The sequence below is a fragment of the Amblyomma mixtum genome, chromosome 2, assembly GCF_055824585.1.
Source record: "Amblyomma mixtum isolate Tamu chromosome 2, ASM5582458v1, whole genome shotgun sequence".
NCBI classification, from domain to species: Eukaryota; Metazoa; Arthropoda; class Arachnida; order Ixodida; family Ixodidae; genus Amblyomma; species Amblyomma mixtum.
Genome location: NC_143013.1, coordinates 69110380 through 69124903, shown reverse-complemented (window position 1 = coordinate 69124903; position 14524 = coordinate 69110380). Strand labels below are relative to the sequence as shown.

Here is a 14524-nt window from a genome sequence, read left to right as displayed (position 1 = left end):
GGCAAACAGCTCGAATAAAAAAAAAAACAAAGGAGAAGAGCTCGACGTGAGATTTCATCCCGAGAAAGGCGATTTATTTCAATATGCTGCTATGCACCACTCTTTGTTTTCCCTTTTTCACGTAAGCGGCAACAGAGCAGCCATATGTTGTCCCTGCAAAGTGTAATGCATGAGCCTGGGGAAAACATGAACAGAAACATACTGCTTCCGCTCTTATCGCAATCGCATACTCATCTCATTCACATTTCCATATTTCCTTTTTGGAGACTTCTCCTAGTGGTGACGGCCAGATTAGACACGCTAATCACCGTCCCCACTACTCTTTCGTACTTCCTGGAATAGCCTCGAAAGGCTTAGTTATGGCGTTCAGGAAATCAACAGACGCAGTGGAAATTATTGTGGAATTTATTGTCGCACATGCTGCTTTTCAGTTATATCTTGACACAAGCGAAGAATATCAATTCCATTCGGGCTCTAACTTGACTCTCCTGGAGTCAGTTTTTGCTTCTGTGCAGCCTCGTCTGATTGCTTATGCATCTACGTTATCGCACGTACTTTTGTCGTACATGGAGACGCTCTCTCCGCAGATATCATCGTACTGCCGGCGGCATTCGGATGAAACTGAATCTTTGGCTTCATCTGTCGCCCACAGACTACAGTCTGAAATAAATACAAAGATTGTAACTCATTGCAAGCCTCTATCATGTAAAGCTGTAAATCCTTATTGCTATTAATTTTTTCTCCATGATGAATATAGTTTTGGTGTTGCTGAAAAACTCAGTATTTGGGTCTATGTATATATATATATATATATATATATATATATATATATATATATATATATATATATATATATATATATATATACAGGGTGTCCCAGCTAAATGTAACCAAGCTTTTAAAAAACACGGGGTGTCCTAGCCGTGTGAAACCAAATGAGGGTTGTTTAGAGTCGCGTGACCTAGTCTGCAGTATTTTTTTCGTTCTTCAAGGTTGAATAATTAGTGAAGCATAATTAACTAACTTTTTAATTATTGACTTGAGGAACAAAGTGTCAATCGAAAAGTTGTAGATCGCTTTGAGAAACAGCTTACTGAGACATTTGCAGCAAAGTAATACTTACGTATAGTAGTTTTTTTACCGGCCTTTAACCATAACCCGCACAATAAGAAAAAGCTTCCACATGACAACTGTGCCACTTCAACGTCCCAAGACGCGCCTTAAAGAATAAAATCCATTTTTTCTGAAGTCCTCTCCTCGATGAGACTTTGGGTGCACATCGGGGCAGAGAAGTGAGCGAGCAGCTGGTCACGTGACAACTTTCTTCTAAGGCCAATAAATGAAGCTACGTAAATCGTAACTTGACGGAAATAGCACTACTAGCGGTTTTTTGAGGTGATCTAAACCTTTTGCATTGACACTTTCTTCCTGAAGTGAATAATTAAAAAGTTAGCTAATTAAACTTAACTAATTAATTAACTGTGAAGAGCGAAAAAAATACTCAAGACTAGGCCACGCGACTATGAACGACTCTGAGCTGGTTTTACTGGACTAGGACACTTAGCATTTTTTAAAAGTTTGGTTACATTTAGCTGGGACACCCTGTATATATATATATATATATATATCCTTATTTTTTTTCTATCATTAACTGTAATTACCGCAATGCCTGTTGCACTAGTCTTTCGGAGGCATCCCGCACAAAAGTTTGGACCACTCGAAGGACAGTATCTACTCTTTTTTCTCATCAAGCTGTTTTCTTTTGTTATTGCTTGTAGACCCTTTTTTTTATCCGTCTTAAGTTTGCAGGGATATGGAGAAAAGAAATAAAGAAATCTCTCCCTTGTCACTGCTTACATTGATAACGAAATGCACATGCTTCGGTGCTGCCATATAGAGGCCTAAAAGCGCTGTCCTAACATTGTGTTGTTTCTTGAGTTCTGGTATTGAAATTCCTTGTTCTTGCTGAGTTCACTGTTCCGGTTTTCCTCATGCTTCCCTAGTCTTTTCTTTAAAAAACTTTGAGATGCTAGCTTTTCTTGTACTAACCAATTCTCACAGATACATTGTTCAACTTCCTATTTGCAGGCCGAGACTCAAGCTCTAGTGCTGCTAAATTCGGCTTGCAGTTTCGTGGGACTGCTTTATAGCTATTATTTTGAAATAATATCTTGCTTCAACTGAATGGGGGACAACATGATATCTTTGCTCATTTTTCGTTTCCAGCTGTCACGCAAATCTCGCGCGCCTATACTCAGATTCTTTCTTTCTTTCTTCCTTTCTTTCTTTCTTTCTTTCTTTCTTTCTTTCTTTCGTTCTTTCTTTCTTTCTTTCTTTCTTTCCTTCTTTCTCTCTTTCTTTCTTTCTCCCTTTCTTTCTTTCTTTCCTTCTTCCTTTCTTTCTTCTTTGTTTTATTTTCACATCATATATACAAAACGTTTGCAAAAACTGCTGGGCCAATAGCCGAAGCTAGTAAGGCGCAATGTACACATTTGTTATTACAGCAACAGAAGATACGAACATGAAACTCGGTTATACATGATCAGTGAAAAAACACATAAAAAAAACATAAAGTGTTCACAAACATAACCCTCAATCTTCGAAAAGTAGAAGCGCTTAACTGAAAACAGGAAATTGTTCGCCATTTTAATTTCAAGTGGTACGCTATTCCATACTTTCGCCCCACAATATTGAATTAGGCGCTGACCATAGGCGTTTCGGGTTACAGGGTAATTAAAGTTAATATTGCTTGCATTTCTAGTGCTTCTATTAGGCAACACAAAATATTTATTGAAAGCAGGTAAAGCCTCGCTGGGCAAAGCCTCGATCTAATGCTTTTTTCTCTAGCTCCCGATGAGCTTACACGCTTGTTTCGCAAATTTTCCTGACTGCCTTTGCTAGCGTATTCAAATCATGAGCATCAGCACCAGGCGGTCACTGTAGACCCAACTAATACGCATATCTGCACTACGGACGATGGAGGGTTTCATGCACAAGATTTATCGAATTATTTCATTTTAAGCACAAGCTTATTTCAGTTCGCATTATCTGCAATTTCCGTTTAATAATTTTCTCAATTACATTGAAGCGGATGCTGAGAACCGCGCCGAATCTGCAGTCAAAATAGACGCCGAGCTTTCCATGCGAAACACATTAACGAGCCCAAAAACTCCTCGCGCAGAGCTGAATTGAAATCAGCGCCGACGCGTAAAGGGCCTCTGGTATGTCATTATGAAGAACAAAAACCGCAAAAGAAAGACGGGACATACGCAGGCAACAAAACAGGGCTGTTTCGTGAGACATTATACAGAGCCCTTGTTCCCTATAAGACTGTTCGAAAAAGTGTGGCTTATATAGCCTTCATAACCCTTCCGAATCTTTTCCCATATATACGACGAAGTTTGCCATTTTTCCAGTTCATTGTGTCGGGAGTCGGCTGGATGAATAAGAAATACAGAAGTTGTCTGTTAATGTGCCTTTTTCTGTTTCCCTGACTGCGCCTCATTCGAGCTTATCTAATGGCCGGCGGTGTGCACAGGCTCCGCAATCGCATTCTCCGATGCGCGGATTTTCTGAATGTCGCCTTGATGTTCTTTTCATGCGTCGCTGGAAGTTCCCAGTTGCTCCGATATAAACGGAAGGGCAGCTGTTGCGTGGAATTCAAGAAACCGCACAAGGGAACCTGGCACATGGCAGGGAGTCATTCACATCGCCAAGTTCGGCTCGGAGCTTATTTGTTGAGACGTGTGCAATGTGTACCCTGTGCTTTCTGGAGATGCAGCAACGGATTTCGGTGACTCTCGACACTTGGGAAACCGCAGCACGCTTCATCGTTTCGCTTTAGCCCGTTTTTCTGGCCTTGCGCCTCCGAGTTTCTTTTACTTTGGTGACAAAATTTATAGGGTAATCGTTTCGCTCGAGATTCCTTTCAATCTCGAAAAAAAAAACCATTGTCTGTCCAAACCCGGCTACACCAGACCTGAACAGGCAATGGTCCGTCGAATGGTACGAGATGTTTTTGAAAGCAGCAACACATCGCGACTTACGATATCCAAAGTAGTTATGTTCCATGACTGCACATGATGTGTAGTCACTGTAAGGGAAGCGAGCCATTTCAGGATCGCTGGTGTCTGCAATGTAAAAAAATACGAAAATCTGTGAGTTCAACCGCGCACTTCAGTCAAACTATTATTTTGCTGATTATTTTACTTATTGGCAACGTAGGACATTTTTGATGTCGATTGTAACAAACCAAAATTGGATGGCTTTTTTTTTTTACAAGGGGTGTAATATATATTCTAACCCACCTGGGCTGATCACATGAAGTGCATGCTTGTGGCTGAGCGACTCAATTTTGTAAAAACAAAAACTCGAACGGTGTCTATGACAATCCAGCACTTTCTGACTCGCCTATTGGTTCGAATTAAGCGTAGTAAATGACTGCACCTTTTTTTAAGGCGGAAGCCTTTAATGTCTCATCGTTGTAAGCAGCAGTTGTCGACAGAAAATGTCACGCTTTTCAATTGGTGGAAACGGTCGTGACGTCACAGTGCGCGAATTTCAAACGGGGTCAATTGTACTTTGGCTAGTAACCATGCAACCAATTGAAGGGATCGTATAGTGATGCTCCAAGTAAGTGGGACTAAGCTTAGTTAATTGCTTAATTACCCAATTAGCCTAATTAGCTTTACTAGTCACGCATATAAATAAATAAAACCGATTATGAAATTGGTCGAGCTCGGGAATCGAACCCCGGTCTTCGGCGTGAGAGACGAGCATGCTATCCACTCCGCCATGCCAGCTCGACGGTTTGGAATGAACAAAGGCGCGTCTAGTGAATACGGTGTCTTCACTCACTCTCATCCTCCTCCCTTTTCTTCCGGCGAGGTTTAGGTGTCCACCGAGGTATGAGAGACAGATACATTTCCTTTCCTCAAAAACCAATTTACTGACGAGCGAGGCGTAGAACCGAATGGGCGATGGCGTTCTGTGGACTCCCTGGCAGCGTTGCAAGACGCTGTCGCGTTCCACTCTTAGGGGCGAAGCTTAACATCTTAACCACACATCAGTGACCACACTTTAGGTCAAAAAAGTGTCCCCCTGAATTTTGTGAGACAGTTACTGCGTAATTTCCTTTCCTCAAATGCAATTTTCATTTTCTTCATTACGGCTCCTCTTTATCTATCTCCTTTCACTCCCACTTCCTCCCTTCCTCTACGGTGCGGTTCAAGTGTCCACCGATATGACAGAGAATTACTGCGCCATTTCCTTTCCTCAAAAAGCGTTGCGTTCAAAGGGCAAGGCATCGCGCCGAACGGGTGGTGGCGTTCCGTGGACTCCCTGGCAGCGCTACAACGCGCTGTCGCGTTCCACTCCTAAAGGCGAAGCTTAAGTGTCATTAATTAGCAGTTAATTAGTATTCAGGCATTAATCAGTAATTAACCATTAATTAGTGATTTCTCATCACTTAGTAATTAGTACTCAATTATATGCGACGCCACCAGTGCCACAGAAACAGCGAAGGTGGTGCGGAAAACGCTTCCGCCTCTACGCACTTTAGACAGTCAAAGTGCCCCCTGAATTTTTTGCGCTCTTTGCTGCATCACGTCCGTCTTCCAGAATCTACGAGATAGCACTCCGCTGTGTAGCTATAATAAAATACCTCCTGTTAAAGAGACTCTGAGAAGCTCTGTTCAGCGTCAGCTGCCTTTTCGACGAATGCAAGAGTCTGCAACTTTGTAAAGCGCCAAAAGCTTGTGCAAAACAAGAAGTAACAAGCTAGAGGGAATGGCGTACCTGGACCCACCGTGACGGTAACAGTGTCGGAAGCATTGCCTGGTGTGAAGTGGAAAGGAATGTACTGCCTGTAGATAAAGTAATTAAAAGCGTTAAATGTAGCAAATACATGTGGCGTATCTCAACTTACGCCTCGTGTCACACTTCTCGAATAAAGAATAATATCTAGCGTATCGAAGATTAGGTAGAAGATTAAAAATAGCTGTCAGGCAGGAATTGAAATAATAATATATTTTATCGAGATACATATCACATCCGAATCGGGCGCGGTCCTAACCAGGATGTGGTCAGTTTAATTCTTTATATTAATACCTGAAGAACATTTCATTGGCAGAAATAAAAGTACCTCTATGGACGTGATTTATAATCTGGCGTGCAGATGAGCGAAGATATTTTGGAAAAACAAGAATATATTAGTGGTTGACGGGTATTACGAAGACGTAAACTAAGTGCCGCATTCATTGAGGCCAGCCAACCAACCAATAAAGAAGATCAGATACGGGTGAACGCAACTAAAATGTTGTGCGATAGCAAGAAGACATGAACAAAAAGCATAGTGAAGGCAAACGTAGCAGGGGGCGGCAGAAAATTAGGTGGGCGGATGAGATTAAGAAATTTGCGGGAATATGGTGGCCGCGGCTGGCGAAGGACAGGGTTAATTGGAAAGACATGGGAGAGGCCTTTGCCCTGCAGTGGGCGTAGTCAGGCTGATGATGATGATCAAAAGAAATGCCTCCTGCAAAATATGGCTTCTATTATAGGATACTATAATGCTGACAGCATTACGCTTCATTAGCAGAATGGTTTAAATATTGCCAAGTAAAATGCAGTGCTAAAACTAACATGCTTGGATTTGCAGACGTCAGTGGCGATGAATGTCGCTTTTATTTGTGTAACTCTTGAGGCATTCATGAACGACATATTCAGCTATGCCACCTCCTGGCTGTGCCATGGTAAAGTTGCCAGACGGCAGCGTAACAGCTGCTTTTAGGAATTTGTTTCTTCGTTTGCTGTGTAACGCGTATTGCACTGATTATGTTTCTACTCTCAAAAAGTGTGTGAACTTGAACCACACTTCTGCTTAAGTTTTTTCAATAAAGCAAGCACTCTTCTGTACATAAATAAATAAGCTATAGCGCAAACTATAAAGGCATTCGTGATCATAAAAGGGCCGTCAACTGCGAGTGCTCCTCCTGTCGCCCTAGTGCCAAACAAGGCTGCTTACCTTGGTATAAGCAATCACCAAGTCTTTTAGTTTTTGGTTTTTGTTGTTTTTTGACCATTTCCTTTCGAGCTCATGTGTTTGTGTATTTTCTTTTCCATTTACTGCTTTGCCCGAAGTACGCCTTCGGTTATTAGTAGAGCTCGTCTCGTGTGCCTCCGTTTCTCCCCGTGTGCTTGCATCCGTAACTCATCCAATAAAGCAACTGCTGCAACTTTACGCTCAGCTCGCTCTCTGACGCTTGGCTGTGGATGGGCGGCATCTGCCATGCCTTTGTTGCGATGACAGCTTACGTTTCCTTGTCCTGATGGGGGTGCACAATCCACAGGTACGTGGCGGATAGGACCTCGGGGTCGAATTGAATGAGTGACGCTTTGAGGCACTCGAACGTCGGGTCAGGATTGACATCTCTGACAGCCACCACGTTAGGAAGGGCGGCGAACATCTGTAAAGAAAAGCACAGGGCTGCGGCAAGAATCCGACAGGTGACATATTAACATATTCATTTCTTTCTACTCTTTTCACGCTGTCTTTCGATTTTTTTTCTCTCTCTTGCGTTTGTGTTTGTCCAAGCTTCTTTTTTTATATGACACTTCTGCACCTCCTGAGCATTGCGGCCGGCTTATGTGACTTTCTTCCGCAGTTGTGCCTTCAGAAACGCACTGATAACGGTTTCTGCACTCCATCGGCGAGCCTAACCAGAATACACTGTACAATGTCTGAAGGGCACAAGCTGTTATTCATTAATTTGTTTATTCATTCATTCATTCATTCATTCATTCATTCATTCATTCATTCATTCATTCATTTATTCATTTATCTATTCATTTATTTATTTATACTGCAGCCCTATTGGGCTATTGCAGAGGTGAGAGTGAACAAAACAATGTAGAGAAACAAGAAGCACAACAATGCCAAACAGCCGAAAAATATGAGTGGAATGCAAGAAAAAAAGGCAAAACTATTCAACAGCCGCTAAAAACAGCTCTTAAGGAAGACAGCGAGTAGAACCATGTAAAGAATTCCAACATTAGAATGCACGTGGAAAGAAACTGTATTTAAAAGTGTCTGTTCGGGCAAAATAAGGCGTTTTTCTGACCACTGCATATCGAGGTCATGTGTTTGTGTAATTTCTGTTCATTTATTGCTTCGCTTGCAATGCACTTTCGGTTATTAGTAGAGCTCATCTCATGTAACAGTATAGCAGGGATTCGGTAATCATTTTTCAGAGGTCCGGCAAGAAGACTATCGCTAATTGATGGCTCGGACTAACAAGCACCTGTGTTAGATGGGTTAAACCACCAAACGTGGACAAATAAAAGCACAAGAAAGTGTAAAAACTGCGAACACTTCGCTATCAAAAGCAGTTTCCCCATCACGCAATTTTAGAGGACCTCCATTACACAGGTTGACAGATCTCTAAGCATGCTGGGACGCATGTTGCCGAAGCGCAAAAACAGCGACCACACAATCCTTCAATTCCTTATATTCATTAAGTATTCCTGCCAGAAGATGACACTCGTCTTTTCAACCAGTCTGGATATAATGCACTTGGCTTATTACGAAGGTTACTGCATCTAGCCTCGTACTGCTATCCATGTTAAGACTTATAGTAACAAGAAAATTAAAAGACCTTTATCTACCACGAGAATCACATTCTGAAAACTGCATTCTGCGCATGTATGTGACAGTGTGAATCCTAGTCCATGAAGCATCTTAATCGTTTGTGGCACCTTTTAAAATGGATGAGAGCTCAGCTTTGAAAACAAAATGCAGTAAAAAAAGTATCAACCTGTATTTCAGTGTGAAGTCTGAGTATTATATTAATTTTAGAGGTGCACAAAAAATAAAGTTGGTGTGACTATGTTGTGATTAAAAACCTGCACATTTTTTACTCAGTTTATGCAGGTATTGCACCCATTGTTTCATCAGCTAGAAAGGAAAAAAGCGCTGAAAAAGATACAGTATAGTCAGGTTTAAATTTTTGCCCTTAGAATCGTGGGCTATGCTTTGCAGTCGAGCGCCATAAACTTCCGAGTTAGAGGTATACCTGGAGCGCATGTTCCACTATATTCATGCGTTTCAAGATTTACGCCTCAGAAGGGAGTGTGCAGGAGTTTCGTTACCTTAAAAGCGTCCGGAGTGTCGCGGTGTAGCTTGTTTGGTCCCGGGCCTGCAGATGCCAGCACAGCAAGAAGCCATAGGCAGAAAACGCCGAGCGCCATAACTGGATGTCGCTGAATTTGGCCCATTGCTGACGGTCCTCGAATGTGGTCTAACCGGCCACGTAGCAAGGTTCTCGCTTCTCACCCAGCGCAGATTAGATTAAATAGCCCCGTTCGTTGCGCGGTAGAAGCTCTGTCCACTCACATGACTAGCCGGTATGCTAGTTTGTTGAAAAAGATTTGCGACAGGCTGTAAAAAAAGGTCATTGTCTACATGCGCCGCAGAGGATGACAAGTCCTTGACAGCTTTTTAAATTCACGTGTCATTTTGGTCCAAGAGAAACCGATAGAGAAACATTTTCATGTGACAACGGTTATCAAATTTGTTGCCCAGTGCAAGCAAAAGGTACACTATGAGAGGCTCGGAAGTTCTGGGAAAGTGTTTAGTTTTAATGCAAAAGCCTTATATGGCTCATTAACAACGATACCCGGAGTCGGAACTGACCAGCAGCAGTGGTGTGGAATTTCCCAGGTGGCATTACCGTGGTATCAAAAAGAATAAAATTTCTTTCGATGGTGCGGGGAATCGAACTAGGGCTTTAAGACTGCGAGGCGAGCCCGCAACCCATCTGCCACAAAACCGCGTTGCATCTTTGCGAACAAAGGTGAACCGAGAATATCAGTGGCATTATGAGTGCATGATAATGAGTACGTTTGTCATTTAAAAGGAAGAGAAAACCAAAAAATAAATAAAATTAAAAGAAAATAGAATTGGTTTAGTTTATTGGTTTATTGCGGTTTAACGTCCCAAAGCAACTCAGGCTATGAGGGACGCCGTAGCGGAGGGCTCCGGAAATTTCGACCACCTGGGGTTCTTTAACGTGCATGCACTTACATCGCACAGAACACGGGCCTCTAGAATTTCGTCTTCATCGAAATTCAGCTGCCGCGGCCGGAATCGAGCCCACGTCTTTCGGGTCAGCAGCCGAACGCCGTAACCACTGAGCCACCGCGGCGGGGGAAAATAAAAAAATTAAATTAAACAATGCTTTCGCATTAAAAGCACTTAAGTATATTCTTTAGTGTCCTCTGTAGTATTTAGTTTAAATAGTTGAAAACTCCAGTGGGCTTTAGTTCGATATGTGCAGATATCTCAATAAGTGCCTTGTTTTAAACAGAAGCAGGCGCGAGGTATTTACCGCTAATGCAACTCTAATAGAAATTCAAAAACCAGTACATCGAATTGAAAGCGTTAAGCTGGGAAAGCAGCTGAGTTCCTCTTCGCCTCTATCTCTGGATGCGTTCACTTCATCGATCTAGTTCAGTTCATACATTCGTAACTGGCGAAAGAGTGTCAGTCTAGTAAGAAGCATGCATGTAATGGAACAACTCCGATACTAATATCCCCCTGTCTGAAAGTTTTAAATGTTGCCGGAGATCTAGGTTGCCAGACGTTTTTGCCTTTCCCCTCCACGAAAGTGGCGCCGCCACGGTCGAGACAAAACTGGTTATATTGAGCGCTGCATTTTCTCAATAAGCGCCGCTGTAAGACCCATTGTAAAAAACCGCATCGCGATAAGTGCCTCGACCGGACAGATATCTGGTTCTCGACAAACACATGTCCATGCTGACCGAACCGGAGAGGTAGGTGCACAACATCGTACTTTCGGACGGCCCGCACTACGCGCACCGCGTTGGGCTCCACGAAGCAGTTTGACAGCGTCCAGAGAGCGTGCAGATAAATAGAAAGGAAAACAATAGACGCTAAACGAAAGTTGCACGGGTTAATTAATGACTCTGAGCAGGTTCACTCCGAATAAAAGTCGATTCAGAGTTGTCGGGAAGGTTACGAAATGCGCCGCACGAAGAATCTTAATTCAATATCAGGTCGAATGTTAACGCAAAGTAAGGTTAGAAGAGAGTGAAAAATTAGAATGATCTTTGTAAATTTGCTTGCACGGTCGAAAGCAGGTGGCGCTGAAAAAAATTGGCGGGGGTTTAGCTTTCGTTAAGCCTGGTAGGTTGCGAAAGCAAAAGCGCAGCGTCTCCAACAGAAGGAACGCAGTGCACCGCGTCTACAGGTCACGCGTGGCTACCGGCCGCCGCTGCGCGACGACTCAAAGCGTCTTTGGTAATTTTTAAGCATGAAATGCTTTTAGCCCCCGTTGTCGGCAGTGTGGTGACGTCACGCCGAGACCGAGATCCACTCATCCGGGCATTGAAATCCACTCATCCGGGCATTGAAATCCACTCATCCGGGCACTGAAATCGAGTCATCCGGGCACTGAAATCGAGTCATCCGGGCACTGAAATCGAGTCATCCGGGCACTGAAATCGAGTCATCCGGGCACTGAATTCCAGTCATCCGGGCTCTGAAACGAGAACATCCGGGCACCGTACGAGACTTAACGAGATTTAACGAGACTCTCTAAGCCCTCCTACGCGACCGGCATGCAAGCAACGGTTGGTCTCCAAACGAGTCACAAAAAATAACTGCTGCCAGTGCCTTCTCAATGTTTATCAAGATATCAGTCGCGCTGTGCGTTTGATAATGCACGGAATTATAATTTCCGATTTCTAATAACGCCTGCAAAAAGCACATAAATGCCACGTACACTTCGTTGTCGTACGTGATCTCTTAGGGGCTTCGCGCATCGAAGCAAAGCTGCGCAGGTGCACAGGGGCCCGGGGGAGAAGCGCTGCGTTCAAAGGGCAAGGCATCGCGCCGAACGGGTGGTGGCGTTCCTCCCTTGCTTTACGGTGCGGTTCGGGTGTCCACCGAGATGGCAGAGAATTACTGCGCCATTTCCTTTCCTCAAAAAACCAAATGGCAAGGCATCGCGCTGAACGGGTGGTGGCGTTCCTCCCTTCCTGTACGGTGCGGTTCGGGTGTCCACCGAGATGACATTAGGCCCGTAAACATTTCATGCTTACTCTACTCTCGGTTACGGGAGAGGCAGAGATTTTTTTTTATCTTTTGTTTTTGATGTTGTTGCGACTGAGAGAAAGAAAACACAATCTACAGCTGGTATGACGTCACAGCGGCAGTAGCGCCACAGGTGCGCAGCGTGGTCGCCCATAAACACCCATAAACTACAGCTGGTATGACGTCACAGCGGCAGTAGCGCCACAGGTGTGCGGCGCGACATAACTGCAGCCGGTCTATCTGAAGGAGCGAGTTGGTCGCCCATATTCACTCCGGTAAAGGTCAGATGTAACTGCGGCCGGGTCACGCGAAGGCTTGAAAGAGCGAGTAGTATTGCTTTCGCAATAAAATATCAACATGCGTTAAGAAAAATCTTTATAATAAAGCTTCGCGCACAACAAATATGGCCTGCCACAATGATGAACTAAGCTAAAGCGTCAATGAACACAGGGACCATGACCTACTATATAGACGTCCGCAAGCGTAGTAGTGAGGCAGGTAAATTGCCGCGTAAAAAATAACAGCAGAGATCAGCAAATCTCATATAATAACTGCATAATTAGTTCATATAGTTTATTTTGTTATGCATGTAAGTGAAAACTAGCGGAACAAACAAACGAACTAAATAACAAAAAACAGCAATAAGAGAACCCGTCATCAGTCTTGTCCGATTCAAAAGAAGTGTTTGGATGAGTGGATGAATTGGTTTTTGAGGAAAGTAAATGGCACTGTATCTGTCTCACATATCTCGGTGGACACCTAAACAGCGTCGTAAGGGAATGGAGGAAAGTGGGAGTGAAAGGAGAAAGAGGTGCCGTAATAATAATTTCGACAGAGAGAGAAAAAAAATACCGACGATTACGTTACTTCCTAATGCGAAATTTGAGCGCAGCAAATAAGCTGTTTCACCTTTTCGATAGATTGAGGCAAAGAAATCGAGCAACACATGTATGCGCTATCACAGAATTTTTTTTTTTATTTTTCACACGTATTCCTTTAACAAAGACTCCACTAACAGTTCTTGACAGTCATGAAGGAAGCTTTGTGGTCGGAGAAATAGACTGATATATGTTCGATTTGGTACACCAATGCTTGATTCTCAAAGACGAGATCTATACAAGTGCCTCGCGAGGTTGTCACAGCCGTGGGACGCGTTACGAGCGAGAGGAACGGGATGTTCTCCCGCATAAGTGTTAGGAAATTGCTGTTTGTCTTTATGTCAACATTAAAGTCCCCCACTACTAACATCGGTGTGGATCGATGGACGGTTAATGCGAGTTGCAGGAAGTGCACGACGTCTTTCGTGAGTGCGGTAGGGGCGAAGTAGGCAGCTACTACCAGCAAGCCGTTGGGCAACTTTGCGGCGCACAGTTCGCCAACTTCATGTGACGTGCCAAACATTTCGACTGGTATTGCAGAGAGACCTGTGCGCAAGTAGATAGCGACTCCCGCCGCTCTGTTGTGGTCTCTGCGAGCACCACAGCAGTATAGGAAATCTATGATTTCGAGAGGCTCTTCGGGATCCATCCAGGTTTCAGCAAAGCAAAGTACAGAGGAATGGCGCAGAATGTGATCGTGGTGTACGTCCTTGGCATGTGCGGCAAGGGAGCGTACGTTAAGAATGTGGTTGTGAATGATGAATCAAGTGCTGCCAGCGAATGACGCGTCCATTGGCTGTCTGCGTGTGTTACTGATGTGTGGTTAACATGTTAAGCTTCGCCTGTGAGTGTGGAACGCGACAGCGTCTTGCAACGCTGCCAGGGAGTCCACAGAACGCCATCGCCAATTCGGCTGTACGCCTTGCTGGACGGTAAATTTATTTTTTGAGGAAAGGAAATGTATCTCTCTCGCATATCTGGGTGGACACCTGCACCTCGCCGTAAGGGAAAGGGGGAAGATGGGAGTGAACGAAGACGCCGTATTAGCTAGACGCGCCTTTTTTCATTCCAAACCATTCAGCTGGCATTACGGAGTGGCTAGCGTGCTCGTATCGCACTCCGGAGACCCTGGTTCGATTCCCCAACTCGACCAATTTCGTTCTCGGTTTTATTGATTTATGCGGTCTAACTAGAAAGGTTAATTAGGCTATTTCATATTTATATTATTGTATTTCTATCCATCGTTCTGTCATTAACCTGTCAATTGTTGGAACTGTCTAGGATGTTCGACACAACGTATATGAAACGAGCAACGTCTTACTGAGTGGGGAAGTGTGTGGTGGTGGAGGGAACGCGGCGTCGTACTTATCTGTTTTTTTCAGCAGCGTCTCCTTCCGCGGACGCTGTTGTCGCTGCGGCGCGCGTCTTTCTTTTCTTTTCTTCTGACCTCTTCATTCTCCTCTATATTAATTAGGCTAATTGATTAATTCAGCAATTAACTAAACTCAATCCAACTTAGTTGCAGCATCACTATACG

The 14524-nt window shown here is 43.8% G+C and overlaps 1 protein-coding gene across 1 annotated transcript; it reads right to left on the bottom strand.

Annotated features, from left to right (window-relative positions):
* Nucleotides 1–499: 499 nt before the first annotated feature.
* On the bottom strand, nt 500–10119 carry LOC149359660 (uncharacterized). The gene is made up of 5 exons (XM_089571803.1): nt 9145–10119; nt 7312–7463; nt 5797–5864; nt 4047–4130; nt 500–660 (listed from the first exon to the last, which is right to left on the bottom strand). The coding sequence occupies exons 1-5, from the start codon at nt 9268–9270 to the stop codon at nt 530–532; spliced, it is 561 nt and encodes a 186-aa protein (XP_089427929.1). The 5' UTR covers nt 9271–10119; the 3' UTR covers nt 500–529.
* Nucleotides 10120–14524: the final 4405 nt, after the last annotated feature.